At 52.2% G+C, this 23,820-nt stretch overlaps 1 protein-coding gene across 2 annotated transcripts in view; it reads left to right on the top strand.

The window, feature by feature from the left end:
* KCNIP3 (potassium voltage-gated channel interacting protein 3) overlaps positions 1-23,820 on the top strand; it is a 94,690-nt gene that overhangs the window by 9,318 nt on the left and 61,552 nt on the right. The window contains exons 1-2 of one of the 2 annotated variants that reach the window (XM_007470198.1): positions 4,276-4,290; positions 4,695-4,857. In XM_007470198.1, the coding sequence (XP_007470260.1) occupies positions 4,276-4,290; positions 4,695-4,857 (178 nt within the window). Of the gene's footprint in view, positions 1-4,275; positions 4,291-4,694; positions 4,858-23,820 lie in introns of those variants that run through there. The other variant, XM_007470197.1, reaches the window with a different exon arrangement.

Raw genomic sequence — 23,820 nt, 5'->3', positions numbered from 1 at the left:
GGGGAAGGCGTGTGCGGGGGGGAAGGCGTGTGCAGGGGCCGGCGTGGGGGGAGTGTGTGGCGGAGGAGCAGCAGGTGCAAAGCTGTGAGGTGCTCAAGCCAGGCATGCGGGCATGTGGGCACGTGCAGAACAGATGAGGCGGGCAGTGGAGGCGAGATGGACTCACAGGGTCAGGTGGGATTGACTGAGGGGTTTGCAGGTCCGCACAGGCCCTGGGTTTTACTGACATGCAGCAGAAGCCACTGGGGCCTCAAAGCAGGCTGGCCGGGGATTTAATTTCTGCTGCAGTCTCCTCACCAACTCAGGCCTCGTCAACTCTGTCACCTCCCTGCACAGAAGCGTCAGGGACTGAGGTGGTGTCACCTCGAGGGGCTCCCTCCTTCGATGTCTGAGAGCCCCCCTGTTCAGGAGGAGGGAGTCCGGAGTGGCCATTAAGGTTCCCTGCCAGCCCTGGCAGACCCTCCCTCAGACAGACGAGTGTCAGCTAGTCATGAGGATGAGCTGGTGGTCACTCCCCCAGCCTCCTCCCTCCCCCACCTTCTGATGGGCCAAGTACACGGGCCTCGGCCCGTCCTGGCATTTGTGTGGCCCTGCTTGTGCCCAGCCACGGTGGGCCCTTCCTCTCCTCGCTGTCAGGACCCCCTCACCCATTTCAAGTGGGAGGCCATCCCAGGCCCTGCCTGTGGGCCTCACAGCGGGGTCCTGGCCCTCAGCCAGCTGGAGGACATGGCCCAGGGCTCCTCCACCCTCGTCCAACTCTCTCCAGCAGAAGAGGTACTCCTTAGCCTGGGACATGAGTAAACCATTACTCTGACATGGTTGGGGGGCTTGGGAGCCCCTCCCCATCTTCCAAGGCCCTTCGGGGGCCTGGCCCAGGAAAGCTAAGCAGCGCAGCCTGGCCAAGGCTGCCTGAACTTTGGAACCAGGAGGCCATGAGTGCAGTGTGGCCCTGGCATGCCCCCAAGCTTCTCTGAGACTTAGTTTCCTCATCTTTAAAATGGGCATGGTGTTGCCAACCTCCTGGGGCTGTCATGACAACGAGGTGACCTTAAGGCCCAGAATAGACATGCATGAGGGGGGCTCTCAGCCCCGCCCTGTGGGCCCTCCCAGCCGTCCCAGGAGGACAGAACCCCGGGCCACCGGCTGGGTCTCCCCACATCAGCTCAGGCCTGGCTGTACGATAGAGTGCCCAGGACTAGCCGCAGGCTCTGCCAGGGCGGCCCCTGCCAGCAGCGCCAGCGCCATCCTGAGATGGGGGGTGGGGTCCCTACAGACAGCTCCTGCCTGAGATGCTGAGGGCCACCTCAGTTTCCCCCTCTGATGTTCTCTCCTAAGCCTATATGCAGAGCCTACAGCAAAGAATTCAGGAAATAATGAAGCACCAGCGGCCCACTTCCCCCTACCCACCTCCTGGACCGAAAGAAAGACTTTATTCATCGAGACCATTTCTCTCCTGAAGCAGATCATTAATAATGGAGAAGTTTCTCTCTCTGACAGCCTGAGCAGTGCCTGTGTGCACGTGTGCGTGTGTGTGGATGTGCATGTGTGTGTGCATGTGTATGTGCTTGCATGTGTGTGTGGATGGGCATGTGTGTGCATGTGTGTGCATGCGCGTGTGCGTGCATGTGGCGTGTGTGGATGTGCATGCATGTGTGTGGATGTGCGTGTGTGTGTGCGTGGATATGCATGTGTGTTCATGTGCATGTGTGTGCATGTGTGTGTGGATGGGCATGTGTGTGTGCATGGGCATGTGTGTATGGTTGTGTGTGTGTGCACGTGCATTGCGTGCATGTGTGTGTGCATGTGCATTGCGTGCATGTGTGTGTGCACGTGTGTGTGTGGATGTGCGTGCATGTGTGCGTGTGTGTGTGTGCGTGTGTGTGTGCATGTGTGTACATGTGCGTGTGTGGATGCGTGTGCTTGTGCGTGTGTGTGTGTGGATGTGCGTGTGCGTGCATGTCTGTGTGGATGCATGTGTGTGTGTATAGGGTGCCTCCCTCAGCATCCCTGGCACCCTGGGGCCCCTGGCCACCCCCGCTTACCCCCTCTTTCTGCCCCATTGGGATGGTGAGTGCCCACCCTAGCTGCGGCCCGGGCACTGCTGACGCCCCCCTGGCAGGCTGAGCCTTGGAGAAGAGGAGGAATGTGGTGGGTGCCGCCGAGGGTGTGTCTTGGGGAGGTGGCTTGCGGGGCTGATGACTACAGGAGGGAAAACCGGCAGCTGGGACCTGGCTGGGAAGGTCCTGAAAGTCAGGATAAGGGGTTTGGACGTTGTCCTGTCTAGACGGCCACTTCACCGAAAGCTGACCAGGAGGCCAACCGCCCAGCCCCAAATGTGGACGGGCCTCATGGGGTCATGAGCCAGCTCAGCACCTGGAGGGTTCTCCCTCCGAACCAGAGCCTGCAGGAGGCAGTGCACAAGCCTCCCCTCACCTGGGCATTCGCACAAACTCCACAATTTAGGGGATATCTGTAGGGTTTTTCTTATTCCTCAAGTTCAGGAAAGCCTCCCTAGAGGGCATGAAAGAACCTCTAGGTTCTAGGCCAGAAGCTTGCTTTCCCAGCCCTCCTTGCAGCCAGGGATTAGGCATATGACCTGGGCTGGGACAATCTGACCCCTCTGCTCTTGACCTTGAACCTGGAGCTAGTCCCTCAACCGAGGCTCCCCCGGCAGCCTCCAGGTTCCAGGGGCAGCAGGGCCATCACACCAGTGGGGGCTCCCAGGCCCAGTGCCCCTGGGATGGCGGTGCTAGCCCCAGGGTCGTGTTATTCAGCAACAGCGGAGGTGCCCTTGCTGTCCCATGGGTGACCGTGGCTGAGGTCTGGCTATCCAGCAGCTTGCTTCTTGCTCTGGTCTGTCTTCCAAGCCTGGCTCTCTGTCCTTCCCGGGGAGGACTGGCCTGGGCTCCCCACTGCTGATTCCTTTCCAGTTACCATCAGCCTGGGTCTGTCTCTCCGCTCCTCGTACCTGAGAACCTGACCGAGGCAGGGGCTGCGCTGGGGTCTCTGCATCTGCAGAACTTGCTTGAATGTACTTCTGTTTGTGATTTATTTCGGACACCCGTATACTCTTCAGCACTGTACAAATGTAGCACATGTGAAACCCCACAACCCTGGAGGGACATCACCAACCCGTCACCCCACTGGCCATTGTCCTGGCCAGTCAACCCACCCACTCAGAACTGGTACCCACGGGGGCACACTGCTTCCTCCCACGTCTGGAGCTCAGACCGCGCATCCCGGGTACCATGAACCTGGGGCTACCTGCGGCCACGACCCAACGGGCCAGGCCACACCTGTGGCACTGCCGCCCCAAGCAGGAGGCATGGCACAAGGGCAGCAAACCAGACTCAACAGATGCCAGCCTGGGCACTGAGGATGGTGGGCCACTGGCAGGCCAGGTGAGGGTGCTCAAAATACTGTTGTAGGAAAACAAACCTCACCACTCCGGGCCTCCACTGTGACCCCGGGCTGTCCTTTCCCTAGCCCCACTCACAGCCCAGCATCTTAACATCCCACCCACAGCTCCCTCCTCCAAGATTCTACCCGTCAGTTTTGTTTTTTGGGGTTTTTTTAAGTCTTTATTGAGTTTGTTACAATATTGCTTCTGTTTTATGTTTTGGCTTTTTGGCTGTGAGGCATGAGGGATCTTAGTTCCCCGACCAGGGGACCAGGGACTGAACCTGCACCCTCTGCATTAGGTGAAGTCTTAACCACTGGACCACCAGGGAAGTCCCTCCCCCATCAGCTGTTTGAGTCGTTTCTTCAGATGGTTGCACAGAGTACAGTAGTGGGTTGCATCCATGTGCCCCCTCCTGGGAAGGTCCTCGGGCCTTTGATGCGGCCTCGGTTTGCCTCAAGGTGAAAAAAGATCGAGGGCTCTGGCGTGAAGTGAGGAGGCCAACTTTGCTGTGTGACCCTGTGCAGATCTGCTCCCCTCTCTGGGCTTTAGTCAGTGAGGGGTTTGGACTGTGATCTCTAAGGGACTGTCTGGCTCTGACAGCCAGGCCCGTGCCAGGGTCAGGGGTGTTGATGAGTAAGTCTGGACCCTCACCTCCCTCCTTCCAAGGGCCCCATCACGTAACAGACCAGGGTGCCCAGTCGGGGAACCCCTGCCCATAGACCCTGCCTTCAATCGGGAGTTCTTCAGCAAATTCCCACTGCACAGTCCGTGCTGTTGTGGAACTATCAGTGCAGGGACAGACCCAACTCCCTCAGCTTTAGAAGCCAGGGGGGCTTCATGGGGGAGGTGACTTGCTAGCGGGATCTTAAAGCATGAGCAGGGCTCAAGTGTGGAAGGGGTGTGTTCACAGAGCAGCCTGGTGTGGCTGGTGTGGAGTGTGTGTGGGAGCACAGGGTGCACAGAGCCCCACGGTGGCCTTTAACGTCATTCTCAGCCCACTCCTCCAGCTTGGATCACTGGCGCAGCTTTTTCTAGCGGACACTGTCTGTGCCTGCAAGGTGGCCTCGCCACGCAGTGACCAAGGGCTCTTGGAGAGTGGGGCTGCTAAGAAACCGGGCAGGAGATGACCAGGGGCGGGGGGCAGCAGCGGGACTGCGGGCTCCTGGCATGCATCCCTGAAAGGCAAGACCCTGGGTGGAGTGAAGGACGGCCTCAGGGCTGGCCTGGGGGTGATCTGGAGGTCCCCTTGGGGAGCAAGGGCTCAGGGCCACTCTGCCTGTTCCTGCTGCAGGAGGTGATGAAAGTGTCAGACGGCAGCCTCCTGGGGGACCCCGGGCGCACACCTCTGAGCAAGGACGGCGTCAAGTGGCAGCGGCCGAGGCTCACCCGCCAGGCCCTGATGCGGTGCTGCCTGGTGAAGTGGATCCTGTCCAGCGCAGCCCCGCAGGGCTCAGGTAGGGGTTGGGCTGGCTGGAAAGAAGGTGGGGGCCTGTTCTGAGCACACAGACCTACCCTGGGACCCCGGCCTGGGCCACACTACCTCTGCCTCTGCGGGGACATGTTTCTATTCATTCACGCCTGTTCCCATTCATCGATGCCTGCTCCCGCAGGGTGCTGACCTCAAGGCGGGACCCAAGGAGGTGGGGACAGATCGTTAGGACCATGCTGGAATTTTCCCAGCTGGGAGGATGGAGCGGGGGACTTCAGAGCCTCGCTGACCGTTGACCTTGGGTGACACAGTCTTCCTTTCTAAGTCCTCTGTGAAAAGGGGGGCTGATGCTCACCTGCAGGGTGCAAACACGTGCAGGGGCCTGGGGAGGAGAAGGCCCGGGCTTCAGCGCCCCCCCCGGTCCTGCCCAGTGCAGCCCAGGGGCTGGGGCTGGCTTTTGGCCTCATGCTGCATTCTGGGAGTTTGTGGCAGACATGGATGGCCGGCACTTGCTGTTGGCGATATTTGGTGTCTGTGATGCAGTAAGAGATGCAGGGGGGACCTCATGCAACCCCTATACTCTCACACACATACCACCCACTCACACCTGTGCACACCCACCAAGCACATGTGGGTGCACACACATCACACACAGGTGTGCACGCCACACACACACCATGTGCACTCCTGTGACCACACACATAGGCGTGCATGAGACTCTGCCTCTTGGACTTTAAGGAAAATGTGAAGACTTAGATCCTGACAGCCGTGTCTTGTTCGTTGTCTCAGACACTGTGTTTTCCAGGGAGCCTCAGTCCCCTTGCCTGGAAAATGGGTATATTCATGGCCCCAGCCTCCCAGGCGTGATGGAGGTGGGGCCAGCAGTTTGTGCAGGCCAGGCCCCTGTCCTTTACCTGCACACCCACTCTAGGGCGCTCCCAGCGTGATTCCAGTCCCCTCCCTTCTGCTTTCCTGAGCCCCTGCCACCCGTGCTGCTTTGTCACCCTTTTCTGACCATTCCGTTACCCAGAGCAGCCTCCATGGAGGCCCTGGGGCCTGTGAATACACATGTGGGGTCCGTGTGCGCTCTCTCTCTCCAGCTTCTTGGGACGACGCAGAAACATGAGGTTACTACAATTTCATACAAACAGCTTAACTGGGAAGCTCACATCTTCACAGGGCTGTTTTTCCGCAGCAGAGTAAAAGCAATTGTTTTCCATTAGGGTAGGAACAGGGAGCAGAGGTGAGCCGTGGCGCCCTCGTGTGGCCGGCCTTGTGCGCCCAACAGGCTCGGGTCTGCTCTGATGGGCCCAGCCTCGCCTCGCTGGAGGCCCAGATTCTTTTTATTTTTTTTAGATTTACGATCTGAAGAATTTTATTTTATTTATTTACTTACTTATTTTTATACGGCAGGGGCTTATTAGTCATCAGTTTTATACACATCAGTGTATACATGTCAACCCCAATCGCCCAATTCATCCCACCACCCCCAATTTTATTGACGTATAGTTGACTTACCATGTTGTGTTACTTTCTGCTGTACAGCAAAGTGACTCAGTTGTACATATATATATATTCTTTTTCATATTCTTTCCATTATGTTTTATCACAGGAGTTCCCTGTGCTCTACAGTAGGACCTTGTTTATCCATTCTATATATACTAGTTTCCATCTGCTAATCCCAAACTCCCAATCCCTCCCTCCTGCACCCCCCTCCCCCCTCGGTAACCGCAAGTCTGTTCTCTATGTCTGTGATTCTCTTTCTGTTTTGTAGATAAGTTCATTTGTGTCGTATTTTAGATTCCACATATAAGTGATATCACACGGTATTTTTCTTTGTCTGACTTAACTTCACTTCGTACGATAATCTCCAGGTCCATCCATGTTGCTGCAAATGGCATGATTTCGTTCTTTTTTATGGCTGAGTAGTATTCCATTGCATATATATGTACATCACATCTTTCTCCATTCATTCGAGGCTCAAATTCTTACTGGCCTGCATCTCCAGGGTCTTCTTGGCAGCAGCTCAGCCTCCTCCTTTTCCCCCCGTGGATCTTGCAGCCCCTCCGTGACACCGGTGTCTGTCTCTCCCTCCCCGGTCCTCGGCATCCAGCACCCACCCCACTCCCAGGCCTCTCTCCTGCTGAGCCCTGGCTCCAGCTTCCAACTTCCAGCAGAAACATCTGGCACAAGGTGGTCTTCAGGATGGGGCTGGGGTGTGGTGTGCCCCCCTTGCTGAGGCCTTTTGCACACCTGAGTGTGTGTGGACACGGGGAAGAGCAAGCCCGGGGAGCAGGCTGGGTGTGTCTGGGGTCACAACGAGAGGAAACAGGGCCGAGGGGACCACACCCAAAGGTCCCACCTTTAGCTCGATGGGCTCCTAGATGGCAGCGTCTATTCCCGTCAGCTCCTTCTAGAGCCGTGTGGAAGCCTTTGCTGAATGGCTGGTCACGGCCATGCAGCAGTGGGGGTGGGGAAGGGGTGCAGGGCCCAGGACACTACCAAGGGCTCTGCTCAGCCCTGCCCATTCCCCTGGTGACATGTTTACCAGACACCCTGCCAGGCCATGTGGAACACAGAAAATGCAATCCTTAGTTGTGTGAGGCTGGCACGGAGGGTCACTCTGTTTTACTAAAAGTAAAGAGCAGACTGACTCTCAAGAAGGTCACATGAGTCAGCGGGTCCCACGGGTCAGGGCCTGAGCGAGGTCTCTGACCTGGAGCGTCTTCCATATGCTGCGGGCAGGGTGCCCACTCTGATGTGTGTCTTCCCTGACTTTTCTCTCGGGAACTGCGGGAAGGTGGGGCTCGGGGTCTGTGTAGGCAGCAGCCACCCTCCCAGGCAGAGGAGCCGGGACCCCAGTGTACCCCTCTCTCCACTGAGCATCGCTCCCGGGCCTCGGCTCTGCAGTCCCATCACATCCCTTGAGGACACCTTGCTCACACCAAGGGCTCCATGTGCTCGTGAAATGATCAGCCGTGTGCAGATGAGGTGCCTCTGCTCCTTCAGGAGCCTCCCAGGGCTCTGGGTGCAGAGGACAATCGTGCCATTCAGTGTAGCTCTGTCCCTGCGCTCAGCCTGGCCCAGCTGGGTGTCCTGGGCTGGCGCCTGCAGAAGGCGGGCAGGTGGCCAGGACACTGCACCCTTGTTGGCGGTAGGGGTGGTTTCCATTCAGCAGAGGCGGCCTGAGCCACAGATTTCTGGGACATCTTAGAACAGGACCCAAGGAGCATGGCCCAGTGGAACACGAGGGTGGCCTGAGCCTCGGCAACTCGGCAAGGAGTGGGTGGGACTCAGGGACCAGGTGGCACGAGGACAGGGGGCCAGGCCAGCTGCTGCTGCTGCACCCTGGGGGTCACCCCTGGGCTGTAAAAGCCCCAACATGGGGTCGGGAGCCAGTCAGCAGCGGTGGCCTTTAAGATGGGTGGGCCCGGGACCGGGCCGCTCAGAGCCGTTGACGTGGCCCCAGAAGTGCATCCCTCCCCAACGCTGGGAGGCCATCCTCAGTGACCCAGAGGCTGGCACTCTGAGCTGCTCTGCTTATCTCCCCGGCACCGAAAGTCCCTCCAATCAGAATGTCAGGCCCCCTCTCCAGGGGCACGGCTAAGCCACCAACCGGACAGACCCGCTTCTCAAGTCTGGCTCCCACGAGGACAGTGGGACTGGGTGCCTTTAACTGTAAGCCTGGAATAATAATATCACCCACAGAGTAACCTGGGGTCTTTGTGGCAGACGCCTGAATCCAGGCTGGCTGGTTTAAGCAGAGAGACATTTACTCGAAGCTGTTGCGAAGTCTGCAGAAACTCTAAAGGGCCAGAGAAGGAGGCCTGGATGTGACAAGGCCAGGGCCCTGCCTGCTGCTATGGGAAACACCCCATGTCCCAGCCCATTCCGGTAGGGACGCCAGAGCTGCGGCCACATGCTCCTGTGTGACACAGTGTGACCATTCCCCATGCAAAGGGACACATTCCTGCCCCTTCCCCCAAAGTGGAGACCCAGATTCTCAGCCACTGCATCCACCTCTGGGAGATACTCATTTCTCCTGGGGTTTGTCACCCCCATGTAAAATCATAAAGTCACCACCACCACCACCAGCACGCATGATAAAAGAGTGGTAGTAGATACCAAATGTGAAATAGATAGCTAGTGGGAAGCAGCCGCATAGCATAGGGAGATCAGCTCGGTGCTTTGTGACCCCCTAGAGGGGTGGGATAGGGAGGGGGGGAGGGAGGGAGACGCAAGAGGGAGGGGATATGGGGATATATGTATGCATATAGCTGACTCACTTTGTTATACAGCAGAAACTAACACAACGTTGTAAAGCAATTATACTCCAATAAATATGTTTAAAAAAAAAGAGTGGTAGTAGAAAGGTACAGGGATGAAAAGGTAAATTAGCTTGTCTATAATACATAAGGATATATAACTATATACTAACAGAATTTTTTTTTAATTAAAAAAATTATTTATTTGGCTATCTTGGGTCTTAGTTACGGCACACGGGATCTCCATTGAGGCATGTGGGATCTTTCGTTGTGGTGCTCGGGCTTCTCTCTAGGTGTGTCATGAGCGTTTTCTCTCTCTAGTTGTGGCACGTGGGCTCTGTAGTTTGCGGCACGTGAGCTCTCTCATTGAGGCGCTTGCGGCGCGTGGGCTTAATTGCCCCGAGGCACATGGGATCTTAGCTCCCTGACCAGGGATCGAACCCACGTCCCCTGCATTGGAAGGCAGATTCTTTACCACTGGACCAGCAGGGAAGTCCCTAACAGAATTTTAATGTGTTTGGAGCACCAAGACATACTCAACATCATGTTTCAAAATGAGATGCCAGATCAGGTGCAAATTTTCAAGGATTTATCTGAAAACTGTATATGGCTTTTGAAGCTTTTACCCTTATCAAAAGTGTAAAAAGTTGAATGGTTAGAGCCTGGAGGGAAGATGATTTGTGAAGAGGATTTCTCTGGAGAGTTCAGCCCCCCAGTGTGAAGGAGAGACGCTTCAGTTACCTTTTGTTACCTAACAAAATACTCCCAAATGTAGTGGCTTAAAACAACCACCATTTTTTTCTCCCAGTTCTGTGGGTCAGGCATTTGGGGGGGCCCCCCTACCTTCCCCCCGATGGTACTTCTACTCCACATGGCATCAGTTGTGATTTCTCACTTGCCTTTGCTTAGCTGGTGACTGGGCTGGGCTGGGAGGTTCCGAAAGGTTCCACCCACACATCTGGTGCCTCAGTGCCTGTCTTTCTCCACATGGCTGCTTGAGCATCCTCACAGCATGGTGGACTCAGGTACAAGGTGGCTGACTTCCAGGAAAGGGTGTTCCAATAAGTAAGGCAGAGAGTTCTTTTTTTTTTTTAGGCAGAGAGTTGTTGAGGCCGAGGCTCTAGAACTCACACAGCATCACTTCTGCTGCATGCTATTGGTCAAAACAATCATAGGCTTAGCCTAGCGGAGGGGAAATAGACTACCTTTCCGTGGAATTGCAGTATGAAATCTGTGGCCATTTTAATCCACCGCAGGGCCCTCAGCTAAGAACCAACCCATGGTGGAGTGATCCAAGCTCTCATTCTTGAGGGATCTGAGCCCTTGGTCATCCTACCTATAACTCCACCCCACCCCCACTCACTTTGATCCCTGTATTTGGCAATATGAATAGGTTGTGTGGTGAATTCACTAGGTCTGAGACATAGTTCCCATCCTCCACCCCATGTAGGGGTAACACCTTCTCCCCTGGATAATCGGCATTATTCATCCCCGCCAATGCCCTTTCATGTCAGTTGGCCTGAGTGGTGTGGGGAGCCCCAGATGGCCAGGTGACAGTCTCAGCTTCCAGTTCAGCAGATGCACTGGTGTCTCCCCTTTGGGGAAGCATTCTTCTTTTTTTTTTTTTTTGGCTGCGCTGTGCGGCACGCGGGATCTTAGTTCCCTGACCAGGGATCGAACCCCCACCACCTGCATTGGGAGTGCAGAGTCTTAACCACTGGACCGCCAGGGAAGTCCCAGCATTCTTCTTTAGGGATCTAAAACCTCTTATCCGGAGCCCAAAGTATTGGAGATGAGAAGCAAAAATGCTGCAAGTATGTGGTTGGGGGCTGGTGCTTGCCTTGGTTCTGGACCCGTTCTTCCGGCTGGAGGAGGGGCATATATGGTGGCACATCCAGGACAGCACCTGCACCTCACCACTAGCACTGGAACCAGTGTACGGTGGGCTTTTTCGCTGTTCTGTAAGTCCAGCCGCTTCTGGGCATGGGGAATAGGGGGAGGCCCGTGCGTCTTGTCAGCACTGGCCTTTGGCCACAATTCTTTGCTGTAAAATGAGTCTTTGAGTCAGTAACAATGATGCGTGGGACACAGCGATGGGCGGTGTTGTTGGCAGAAGCAAGGTGGGCAGAAAGCGAGGTCTGTATTCAGAATGAATGTCAATTCCAGAAAGAGTAAATGATGGTCCCTGCCAGGGTGGAGCTGACCTGCCACCTGGTGGCTGGCTTGTCACCCTGCTGGCAGGCTGGGCACCTGACAACAGCTGTAGCCAGATCAGCCCAGTGAGGGGAAGTTCATTTCGTGGACCCATGAGTAATCTTCGTCCCCCATGGCCCTTTGTTCATGGCCAGGAATACAGGCTGACTGACGTGCACGGACAGGCCATCTTGTCCACCAGACTCTCAGTGCCTCCGCAGGCCTGGCTGCCCTTTGGACAGCATCCACAAAGGACTGTGACACCCTCACACCTCCTAAATCAGCACTCCTCCAATCTTCTTTCCTCCACCTCCTTGACCCCTGAACGCATGCTTAGTACCCACCCCTGAGTCAATGTCAATCTGTACCTCAGGCCACCCCTCCTTCCAGACAATGTAAGCAAGCAGATGGACTCAACGTTCTGCCCACCAGGAAGATTTCCCTTCTCCACTGCCCTTCCCCTCTGAGTGGGCTGCCATGTCAACTTTTAGTTGGTGCCAGCATTTCTTGCAGCTCTGTCTATAAATTACATACACGTGCTTTTCCTCCTCAAACGGTCTTAGGGACTCCCCATGAGGCCACAGGTGTGGGTTGAGGGGAAGGTGGCAATGCAGCTGTTACTATGGGGGTCTGAGCCCCATTTATGAGCAGACACCTACCTGAGCCTTCTAGACCCCCGACCCTGAGCTTATACATAGCACCTGTGTGTGATGGTGACGTGCTGTGCATGTCCCTTTAGAGCTGGGGGAGAGGTGGACATTTAGTTCCCGATGGGCAGCTCAGGTCTCAGGGTCACCTGGTGTCCCACAGTCAGGCCTCCCATCTCCCCGAGGGCCCAGGAGTGAGCTAGAAGTAGTGTCAAAAGAAGAAGAGATTTTTGCCAAAGAAAGCATGGCTTTGCTCAAAAGCAGAGGCTCCTATCAGGGCCTACCCTGGGCCCTGCAGAGCACCCTAACTTTCCACAGACACACTGTGTGCCATTGAGTGTGCTGGGTCATCAGGCCCAAGGGGAGAGCTGCTTGTACGCAGCCTGGACCTGCTGCACAGCCTTTGCTTGTGCCTGGAAACAGTCTGGAGCAGCACAGCACCTGTGGTACACAAGAAGCCCCTTGTGTACGTCCTTTCACTGGCTAGGAGTGCAAGGTACAACAGTTGGTCTTTCACTTTGGAAGGAATGTTTTTACTTCCCTGCCAACAGAAACCCCAAACAACAGTAGCTTAATTTAGACAGAGGTATGTATCTCCTATCTGAGAAATCTGGGCTAGGCAGTGGCTGGCACTGGTTTAGCAGCTTGGGGATATCAGAGTCAAGGTCTTTGGGGTTTTTTGCTTCCCTCACAGTTGCAAAGTTGTTGCTCTGGCTCCAGCCATCATGGCCTTGCTCCCGACAAGAGAAAGGAGAAATCAGGGGAAAGGAGGAAGTGGAAATGCCTACATCAGGAAAGCAACGCTCTCACAGAAATCTCTGGAAGATTTACGCTTACATTTTACTGGCTAGAACTGAGCCACCCTGACTGCAAGGAAGGTGGGGGATGGCGTTTTTTTTTCAAGCTGGGCACATTTCCACCCCCAACGAAATCTGAATTCTGTAGGTAAAAGAGCAGAGGAGAATGCTGCAGTGCTGTTCTCCACCACACGTACCTCGTGGGGTTGTTTTGATGCCCAGAAGGGCCTTAGCGAGCTGCCTGCGCACACCGGGTGCTCCGAGAATGTGGGCTGTGGGTCTTCAGCAATGCCTGCTCCAGTCACATCCTTGGTTTTTCCTTATCCCCCTCAACACAGGGATCCCTGCCCATCTCCCCTTTCTCCACTCCACAGAGGCACCCGCAGGGCTGGGGGCTGGGGTCAGTGAGCAGAGGGCACAGGTGAAGAGCTAGCCAAAGGCCAAGGCCCCCACTCATCCCCCAGCTCTGCCCGGGGTCCCTGGCCCCTGAGCCTCCTGGGCAGGGGTGGATGGGAGCAGGGCTGTTCCCTTTCTGGCTGCACAGAAGCCCCAGGACCTGGATGAGGCCCCTTTGCAATGAGATCACACATCACGCCAGTGGCACCTCCCCCATTGCTGCTGGGAGCTCAGGAGCAGTGCCCACCCCCGCCCTGATGCCCTCCCAGCCCAGGAAGCTGCAGGAGCCCTTCTGCCTCCGGGGAGATTGAGCACCGGGTCCGAGGAGCCAGGGGAGGGGCCGGCCCTGGGGCAGGAGCAGGGCTGGCCCCCGGGGGCTCTGGGCTAGGCTGAGGGGCAGGCGGCCCTGGGAAAGGCCGAGAGAGGGCAGAGGGCAGAGGGCAGAGGAGAGCAGGACAGGCCAGAGGCCGAGACACGGGGGGACAGGCCGAGACCCACAGGACTGGTACTGAGACTGAGAGACAGACCAGAGGCGGGAGACAGACAGAGTTCCAGAGGAAAGACTGAGTGCCAGGCTGGGAAGACGCAGGCAGAGGAGGCACAGAGCAGGCTGGGGGGCCGGCACTGTGGCTGGTTGGGCAGAGCGAGGGCAGGAGAAGGGCCCCTGGGCCAGGCCTGGCGATGGCGGGGCGCGGCGAGGCCCCTGGCGCGGCCCAGGGGGCTGCCCTGAGGCTGCAGGTGTGCCAGCACGGCTGCAAGAAACACCTGGGCAACATCATCAGCTTCTCCTTCCGCTTCATCTCTGGGAACCTGACTCGAGATGAGGGCTGCTCTGGCAGGACTGGGGGCAAGGGGGCAGGAAGGGGCAGGCTTGGGGTTTAAAACTGTGCCCACCTTGAATGGGGCAGGGGTGACGGGGGGCAGCGGTCCTGAGAGCAGGACTGGAAGGGATGCCCAGCCTTAGAGTCCTGCTCGGCGGCCGGTAGACAGTGAGTGCCAAGCCGGGGCTCCCCCACCCATAGGTCTGGGGAGGGAAAGCAGGTGGGAAGGGGGCTTCCTTCTCCAGGGCGCACCGACTCAGGCAGAGCGAGCATAGGCTGGGAGGGGGCTGGCGGCTCTCGGGCCGGGGGTCCTCTCCCCTCTTCCCTCCCTCACTGGAGACCCCTCTCTTCCCTCAGCAAAGACAGATATGACATCTGTAGCAAGGATTAAATAAAACGAGCAAGCATGTAGAAAGGCCTGTGTCTAGAAAGTGCTCAATCAGTGATAGCCATCTTTCAAAATCTATAAAACCCACCAACCTGGAATTTCTAGCAGGGACGCAGCGGGGGGCTCCCCTGGAGCCTGTGCTCTCAGACTCAGGCCTGCCCCTCTGCCTCCCTGCCTGCCCCACCCTAAGCCAGGTGCTCAAGGGCTGAGCAGGACCTCGTCCCAGGCTGGGCCATGCGGACCATGCAGACCAGGCACAGGGAGAGGGGCTCCTGCGTCTGGGCCCCTGCAGTTTCCTTGGCAGGACGCCCCAGGAAGGGGTGATGTCAGGAGCTTCAGACCCTGGAAGGAGAGACCCTCAACAGCTTGGGTCCTGTGTGTCCTTTTGTTCTATCCTGTTATGGGAGGGATGCGAAGGAAGCTAAAGAAATCACGATTCCCTAAAGAGAAATCAAATTAAATCTCTAAAACATAAAGATGAGGCAGTGGAGACATGTGACATGTTGGCTTTTTAGCCAAAGCTGAAAGCTGTTTATGCTTCTCAACGAAGCTCATGGCCACTGAGGGACAAAGGGCCAAGCGAGCGGGGCTGGGCTGGAACACCTGACCTTTGTCCCCTCTCCAGGGGCGGGTCCCCCATCTTGTTCCCTGCCCTGTCCCGAGTGCCTGGCACAGAGCTTGGTGCTTGCCTAGCACAGGCCCCAAATACGTGTCAAATTAATGAATGCTATTTTAAGAAGGATCAAAATTAAAAATTGAGCATATAATCAATCATCTCAAAATCGGTCGAATAATAATGGTTTAAAACCCTCAAAAGCAATAATAAATCTCTAGGAATCAGAAGACAGGATTCTGATACAGTGAAGGTTTGCAGAGGGAGCTCAGATAGGAATGTGAGTCTAAGGCAGAGGGGCAACCTCAGGGACCTCCGGGGGGCACTTGGACCACTGCTGCTGCTGGGAATGGGAGCCCAGGGTCACCCCGGGCTTTTCAAAAGAAGGGAAATGCCGTCTCTGTTCATGATGCCTCTAAGCCCTGCCTCCCAGCTGCTGAGAATTCCTCTCTCCAGGCTGTCATTTTGGGGGAGGATGGAACTTTGAAGATGGTGGTCCTTGAAGAGAGATCCCTGGGGGCTGGGCCCAGGGGCAGAGGGAGGTGCCTGGCATCTCGAAGCCTCTGGCCATGATCCTTCTAGCTACTCCCAAGTGCTCCTGCTGGCTGGGTGATTTGGAGCATCTCTCCTGCCCACACTGAGCCCCTCCTCACCTGTCCAGCCCAGCAGGGGTGTAGGGAATGGCACCTGCTCCGCAGGGCGTCTGGAAGGGTCAGCTAGCGCCCTGGCTTAGTGGAGTTTCAATCCACGGGCGTCTTTACTGCTGGTAGCTTTATACACCTTTTCTAACCCTTCTTACCCGCCTGATACAGCTGCAGGCTCATGGGTGTTCTCTTGCTCCCTTCTGTCTCAGTCTTTCTAGAAAGGGAAGGAGGATACTGCAGGTCTGTGTCACCTAAGGGTGCAGTCTGCCTCCCGGGCCTCAGGTCCCTCATCTGACAACAATCACAAAGACCTGGGCTTGCTGGTCTCCCTCTGAGCCCCTTCCAGCTCCGGGGAATGCTGGTTCCGGGATTCACAGGATGGCCAGGGTGGGAGGAGCTGCCTGGGGGCAGGAAGTGGGGAGGTGGGACGTGGGCAGCCGCTAAAGCGCAAATTCTTGACACCAACATATGACACAAGCTGGAGGAAGCACGCTCTTTGTCACCTCTGAGCCTTTCAGTTTGCTCTGTGGAATTGCTCTTGCCAGCCATTCAGATGAAATTTTGTGCACATCCTGTGGTCATCTTTCAGGTGTTGGCGGGTACTCAGGGAAGCCTTAGAGCTCCAGACCTTCATCCACCCCGGAACCTCCTCCCTGTACTCGTTTCAGGCTTGAGGCTGGAGCAATAGGGCAGGGCGTGGGCACCTCTGAGCATCTCTGCTCTTTCTCCACTCTGCTCCTGTGCGGTGCCGGAGCCAGGCCAATGCCACCGCCCAGTTGCTGTTTATCACGTCCAACTGTTGAGACTTCCCCTCTCCAGGCAGTCTTTCTTGGAGGAGGGTGGGCCCCCAGCTCTCTTCCACAGGGTCCAAGGGAGCCCTGCAGAAACACACCCTCTGCCTCCACGACTGTTGCTATGTGGGTATCCACGTCCCTCCCATCACCCTGGCTACTTCTGGCCAGTGTAGCCATGACCATCACCCTGACCTCTTCCAGGTGTGGGTCAGACCGACCTGGCCCTGCCAGGTCCCTCCAGGGACACGTGCCCAGATCCCCACAGGCTTCTCAGAAGCCCCTCACTTGGACAGAGGACCAAAGCCCCGCTGTGGGAGGAGGAGGGCTGACACCCCAGCACACAAACCAGCCTTTCCAGAGACATTCCCTTCCTTTGCCTCGTCAACCTTTCTCTTCTCTGGGTGAGGAGGGGTGAGTCACAGAGTCAGTTTCTCAGTCCCCTAGTGTGACCTGCAGAGCTGGTCTTGGCCTTTGGACCTCTGCCCAAACTCAACAGGAAAAAAATCACATTTAATACCTCGACATGAGACATGGAGTCCACACCAGGACGGGGAGAGCCCTGTCTTCTGGGCCTCACACCACACCCTGCAGCAGGTGCCCAGACCCGGGGCTCCCAGGGACAAGGCAGGAATGGGGCAGAGGCTGGGAGGGGCCAGGAGAGAGGGCTTGGGCTCCAGATTGAGAGAGCAGAGACCCAAGGTTACAGACAAAGTTGGGCACAGCTGGCTTGAATTGTCAAAGCATCATTCTCGATGTGTTAAAAATATCATTCTCCTACAAATAGACAGCGTGTGTCAGGTTCTGTTGAAGTCCTTAATGAGGCAACCAGCAGAGTGACAAAGCTGATGCAAAAGAGAAAGAAACACAGGGAGTTTTAGAGAGGATGGAAATAAAAGGAACACAGAGGTATTGCTGCTCAGGTGTGAAACTAAGAAAGATCCAGGGCAGTGAAACCACCACCCTCTGCCACAGAGAAGAGGAAATCATCACATCTTATCAGCTTTACAAGCTTGTACGACATCTGGGCCCTAATCAATTACACTGCTTAGTTCTGCTCCCCTGGCCAGTCAGATGCCCTGGGCAGGCACTGGACAGTGCCCCAGCAGGGCCCGGAAGACCATGCAATGCTCTTGGGCTTTATTTCCACATTTTAAAAACAATTTTTAAACAGCAAACAATCTTAACTCTGCCACTCATAGCTGTTACAGGGTAAAAGGTAAAAAACACACTAAACATTTCAAGGGAGTTCCCTGGTGGCCTAGTGGTTAGGATTCTGGGCTTTCACTGCTGTGGCCTGGGTTTCAATCCCTGGTCAGGGAACTGAGATCCCACAAGTCCTGCCGTGTGGGCAAAAAAAATTCAAGAGTTTATTTGAATTGGGTAGCACCAAACCAAAGGTGGTTAGGAGTTTTCCACTGACAGGAGCTAATGGGGAGGTTTTTACAGAGAAGATGCAGAAGCAAAGCAAAGCAAGGAAATTGACTGGTCGTAGCTTAAGCAGTTGTCTTATTTGGGAGAGCCTGTCCCTGATTAGTTGTTCATAAGTTGCATTTTCTCAGATTTAAGTGTGTTGACTCTGGCCTAGGTTTTGGTTTGTTTACATAAGCTACCAAGGCCTTAGAGGCACCTCAGTCCAACAGCCTCTTAAGTACTTTAACAGTTCCTCCCTTTTGGTCATCCTCTCATGCATGAGAGACTGACCAACAATTTGGTATTACTGCCACTGTCCATCACCCTCAGGGGACTTGTCTCATTGTGGAGTTCATAGGTTATGATGTCGGGCCATGGGAGAATTGTTTTTGCTTTTCACCTCGTCCATCTTGTTCCTGTTTCTGACTTGCTTCACTTAGTATCATCATCTCTAGGGCCATCTACGTTACCGCAAAAGGCATTATTTCATTCTTTTTTATGGCTGAGTGGTATTCTATTTTATATATAGAGAGAGACCATCTGATGTACTGCTGATGGCTTCAAACTTGTATTTAAGACCCCTAAGAGAACATAGGCCTCCAGGCAGACTACGGTGGTGAATGTCAGGAGGATAATGCCAAGAGACTGAGTTTGCTCCTTAGCCAGGGTCCCCATGAACCAAACCAGTTGGTATCAGGTAAATCAAAGAATGCACCTGAAGAGGCATCAACCTTTTTTAATCAAGTGGCTTGTTTGCTAATTTCTTGTATTTGAGTTTCTACTATACCAGAGTTCTTGATCCAGGTACAGCAGGAGGTCATTGCTATGGCACAGACTGCTTGTTCAGCCAGCAAATAATCTAAAGCAGTTCTGTTATCTGAAACCATTTTATCAGCTCAAAATAACCCATAAGCCAAAGAGGCATATTTTGGGGTGGCATAGTTTGTTACCCTGTGTTCCTTGCCTTTGAAATTTCTCCAAGAAGTCTCACAGTCTAGAGTTCGAGTTGGTAGATGTCTCCATCTCACTGAACCAGTCTTTTAGTCCTGAGAGCAGGTCAGTTCAGTTAAACAGTTGAGACTCATTTCAGGAAGAGGTGTTGCTGGTGGGTTTCCAAAATTAAACCTATATGGTACAAGCAATCGTATTTAATAAGACGTGTTTCTATGGAAACAAACGAAAAACAAAGGATAATGGTTGGAACAGGTTATAGATCAGTTTCTGAGTCCAGAGGACAGCCAGTCAAGAAGATTTCTGGATGTTGGGTTCCTAGATGTTGGGCTCGAAGCATCTTTTGTAGTTTGAATGTCTCTGGTGATATCATTGGATGTTCTAGTGAACTTTCTCAGTGGACCACACAGCAACAGGCACAAAGTTTATCCATCCGTGAGCTGGTGTGATGGTTTCTCTGAAGTTCGTATCAAGTCGTTCAGCTGTAGTTTGCAGGGCTTGGGGAAAAGGACAGTTTTTGTTCTCAGAGATTCTAAGTCAGAAGGGTGGAAGAAAATTGGAAACGTTAGTTTGGAGGGTTGTAGCCAGATATTGGAGGAAACTAGAAGAATTTAGGATCCAGTGCAGTTTCCAGGTAGATAACAAAACCTCAAGACAATGAATCTGACGTCCACAAGGGGGTGTTAAAAGTTTTCTACAGAAACATAATTTTTCTCTCTACAATTACCCTTCTAATCACAGTAAGATGAATTTCTTTTCAAAATAAGCTCAGTCTCATTAAACTTGGCCTGATTATTTGCATAAGAGCAGCAAGAATAGCGATTTTATGCCTATTGTTTTTTTTTTTTTTAATTTATTTTTGGCTGTGTTGGGTCTTCATTGCTGCATGCGGGCTTTCTCTAGTTGCGGTGAGCGGGGGCTACTCTTCGTTGCGGTGCGCGGGCTTCTCATTGCGGTGGCTCCTCTTGTTGTGGAGCGCGGGCTCTAGGCGCACAGGCTTCAGTAGTTGTGGCTTGCAGGCTCAGTAGTTGTGGCATGTGGGCTCAGTAGTTGTGGCTCGCGGGCTCTGGAGCACAGGCTCAGTAGTTGTGGCACACGGGCTTCGCTGCTCCGCGGCAGGTGGGATCTTCCCGGACCAGAGCTCAAACCCGTGTCCCCTGCATTAGGCAGGTGGATTCTTAACTGCTGCACCACCGGAGAAGCCCCTATGCCTATTCTTAAATATGATATTCCATTTAAAGCTTGGTGATACCTCGGGGCTTTATTGGCTCAACCCTAGTTTATTAAATTTTTAAAAGCCTCTTTAGTCTAAGAAGCCAAGTCAAGGACTTGTCCAATTTTGTCCTGTTACAAGGAGGACAGATTCTTATCGAACTTATGCAAATACCTACATTGTCATAAAAAAATAAGAATATTCAATAAGAGTTTCTGAATCCTGCAGAGATCAGGTAGAGAGAAAAAGATAAATATATACCATTTCTGTTTACAAAAGTATACTTTACCACATTGCTGTGATATAGATTACTTAAATGAAAGGAGAAAGGGGTTTTTTTAAATCTGAAAACAAACCATTGAAAAGTCAGCAATGTTTCAAAGTCATAAAATTTATAATTATCCTCATCAGTTCATTCATTCTCAGGTAATTAATTCCTTTCCTTTTCTTTTCCATTATGGCTTACGGCAGCATATTGAGCACAGTTCCCTGTGCTATACAGTAGGACCTTATTTTTTATCCATCCTGTATATAATAGTTTGCATCTACTAATCCCAAACTCCCAATCCATCCCTCCTCCACCCCACCTCCCTCTTGGCAACACAAGTCTGTTCTCTATGTCTGTGAGTCTGTTTCTGTTTCATAGATAAACTTATTTGTGTCATATTTTAGATTCCACCTATAAGTAAAATCGTATGATATTTGTCTTTCTCTTTCTGACTTACTTCATTTAGTATGATAATCTCTAGGGCCATCTATGTTGCTGCAAATGGCATTATTTCATTCTTTTTTTATGGCTCAGTAGTATTCTATTTCATATATATATATATATATATATATATTATTATATATATATATATACACACACACACACACCAATCTTCTTTATCCATTCATCTGTCAATGGACATTTAGGTTGTTTCCATGTCTTGGCTATTGTAAATAGTGCTGCTGCGAACACATCGGGGTGCATGTATCTTTTTGAATTAGAGTTTTCTTCAGATATATGCTCAGGAGTGGGATTGCTGGATCATATGGCAACTCGAGGAACCTCCATACTGTTTTCTATAGTGGCTACACCACTTTATGTTCCCACCAACACCATGTAATTAATTCTTGATTAGTACTTGACCTTGGGTCAGTAGTTTTGTGAATTCATCAGTTTCTCCATCAGAGTTCTGAAAATTCTGATTCAGTTCAGTGGTATGATCTTAAAGTTATCAGAAATCTGTATTTGTAAGAATTCTTTCCATGAATCTCTTTGAAGAGGAAGCACTTTTGCAATTGCATCAGAGTAAAACAATAACTGTCTGTAAATGTCAAAAGACTTAAAAGTAGCCATGGCTAAATATCTGATGAGAGTTCATTATAATGCAGTTAACAAAGAATTTTTATTGTTTCTGTGACATACAACATTTTAAGATAATAACTAGAATTATGATTACATTACACCAGGACATACCAGATCTCTAGGAATTTTATACAATTTCTCATTCTAAAACAACCAGTTATTCTGCTTTAAAACAAAATAACTCTGTTTTCCCTTAAAATTGCATTTCCACATTCCGTACCTTTTCTTACCAAAACACATCCTACTTTTATTGTATACAGAGTCATTTTTCTTATTACTTCTTGTAGTTTTGATTACATATATTGATTAGAATTCTTAACGCTTAGAAACCTTAATTTCTATTGAAACCAAGAAATGAGCCATTGTGGACTGTCTGTTACACCAGCATTCTGGACATTGGCAAACTTATCAATACATTTCATAATTTCTAGAAGCATATTCTTCCTCATAGTGAGATAAAATACTGAAACATTAATTACTGAACATAGGTTTATCTACTTTTGGCTTCTTATTACAGAGGGACTAAAGATATTTGGGTCTATTAATAAACATGTTTTGTGTTTCAGTATTTTATCTTATTTGAAAATTGTTTGGGAAGGCAGTCTCATATATGCAGTCTCTTGACCCCCTCACTCAGCCGCAGGAGAATGGGCCTCGGACCCAGCACACTTTTTTACCAGGAGATAAAGAGCTCACACAGCTTGTGCTGGGCTTTTCACCTTGTATGGGAATATCCCTCCTTGTTTAACTTTCTGAGTATTCCTTCGTCTCTGCTTAAAGCGTGTGCGTCCTATGGTAGCTGGCCGACCCACTGTTGTGTCTGTCCTCTGTGAGGAGGGGACAGGGTTCTTCCATTGTGGCATGAAAGGAGTGCTCATTGGTCAGTTGCCCTGTGTCAGCTGCCAGGAGAGACCTGCTGGCCATGGGGAGCCAGTCTCCATTATCAGAATCTGTCTTGCTTGGTCTCTTCTCTATGTAGGTAAAGCGTTCCATCGAGTGCTCGACTGTGTTCTTTTCCTTGGAGACGCCAATAGAAGAAGCTGCAGTGGGCAGAAGTGTTTAGAATCCTTCCCTGGGATTGGGGACCAGCACTCTGTGCTCTTCTCCCTTGGGACTGGTAAAAAGAGTAGGTGGGCTTTGAATTGCTTCTATAGCTGCTTTTTCTGTTCTTGTAAAGACGCAATTTGAAAGACAAGAGCAGTTATTTTCAATGCCTCAAAGAACTGGGTTGCAGCCTAAATGATATCAAGGGCTGGACCCACCCATCCAATTTGCTTCTTTATATCAGGGAGATTTCCAACTAAGATGGAAATTAAAAGGTCTCTATGTTCTAGATTTAGAGCTGTGTATCTCTGGAACGTTTTTAACACATGGTTCCACAGAGGCTTCAGAATACTGTCTTTCCCTCTGGATACATAGTTCTATATTATTTTATTTTATTTTTATTTTTGGCTGTGTTGGGTCTTCGTTGCTGTGCGTAGGCTTTCTCTAGTTGCAGTGAGCGGGGGCTACTCTTCGTTGCGGTGCATGGGTTTCTCATTCCGGTGGCTTCTCTTGTTGCAGAGCACAGGCTCTAGGCGTGCGGGGGCTCAGTAGTTGTGGTGCACGGGCTTAGTTGCTCCGCGGCATGTGGGATCTTCCTGGACCAGGGCTCTAACCCATGTCCCCTGCATTGGCAGGTGGATTCTTAACCATTGCGCCACCAGGGAAGTCCCATAGTTTTATTTTAGCTTAGGAAAGAAGGCTTCAAAAAAGTTCCTATCAGGCTCTGAATATCAGTCTCCAATTCAGCCAACTTCTGACCATAGAGTTCCTCTTAAAGAAAAAAATCCTTTCCAATATCTTACCATCAGGTTTTAGCTGGGACAAACAGTAAATATTCCTGGCAGTACTGAGCTCTTTAAAAGAGACAGTTTTGATTCATTTAGTCTCAGAAGCTTCTGTGTACCAATCAAAAATGCATCCCATTTTTCGGGGGAAGTTTGGGGCTCTTTTAATCTCTAGGGCATCTCGTAAATGGATAAGCTTATCTAGTTAAAAGTTCCCCACTGCAGCCACTGTGATTCAAGATTATCTTTAGTTAGGTTAACGCACTTGTTCAGACAGACACAGGTTCTGGGCCTGTAATTTTTATGCGTACAGTGAGCCCAGATAGGGGAGTCCCAGACTCCGAGTCCTTGGACTCGGAGGGACCCATTTTCTCCTTCCTCTCCTTTCCTTAAAACAAAATTTTGCTTTTCTGAGGCCTTAGTCCAGTTTAAGTTTGACCCATTCCAGTTTGAGTCAGAGAAACATTTATAATGTTTAAGGTGGACCCAGTGCAACTCTGGACCCAGTCTGGTAAGAGGAATGCTCAAAGTGAGGGAGATCATAATGCATAAACTGTGGAGCTCAGTTATCCAAGAGGGACTTCCCCATGACCTTTAGGTGCATTGAGAAAGCAGTGAGTGCAAAGGGCTCAGCAGGTGGCCATGCCTGGTTGCATGTTGCTCCAGGGAACCACTG

This window comes from Lipotes vexillifer, unplaced genomic scaffold, assembly GCF_000442215.2.
Source record: "Lipotes vexillifer unplaced genomic scaffold, Lipotes_vexillifer_v1.1 scaffold1139, whole genome shotgun sequence".
Taxonomy (NCBI): Eukaryota; Metazoa; Chordata; class Mammalia; order Artiodactyla; family Lipotidae; genus Lipotes; species Lipotes vexillifer.
This window is presented reverse-complemented; position numbering and strand designations above follow the sequence as displayed.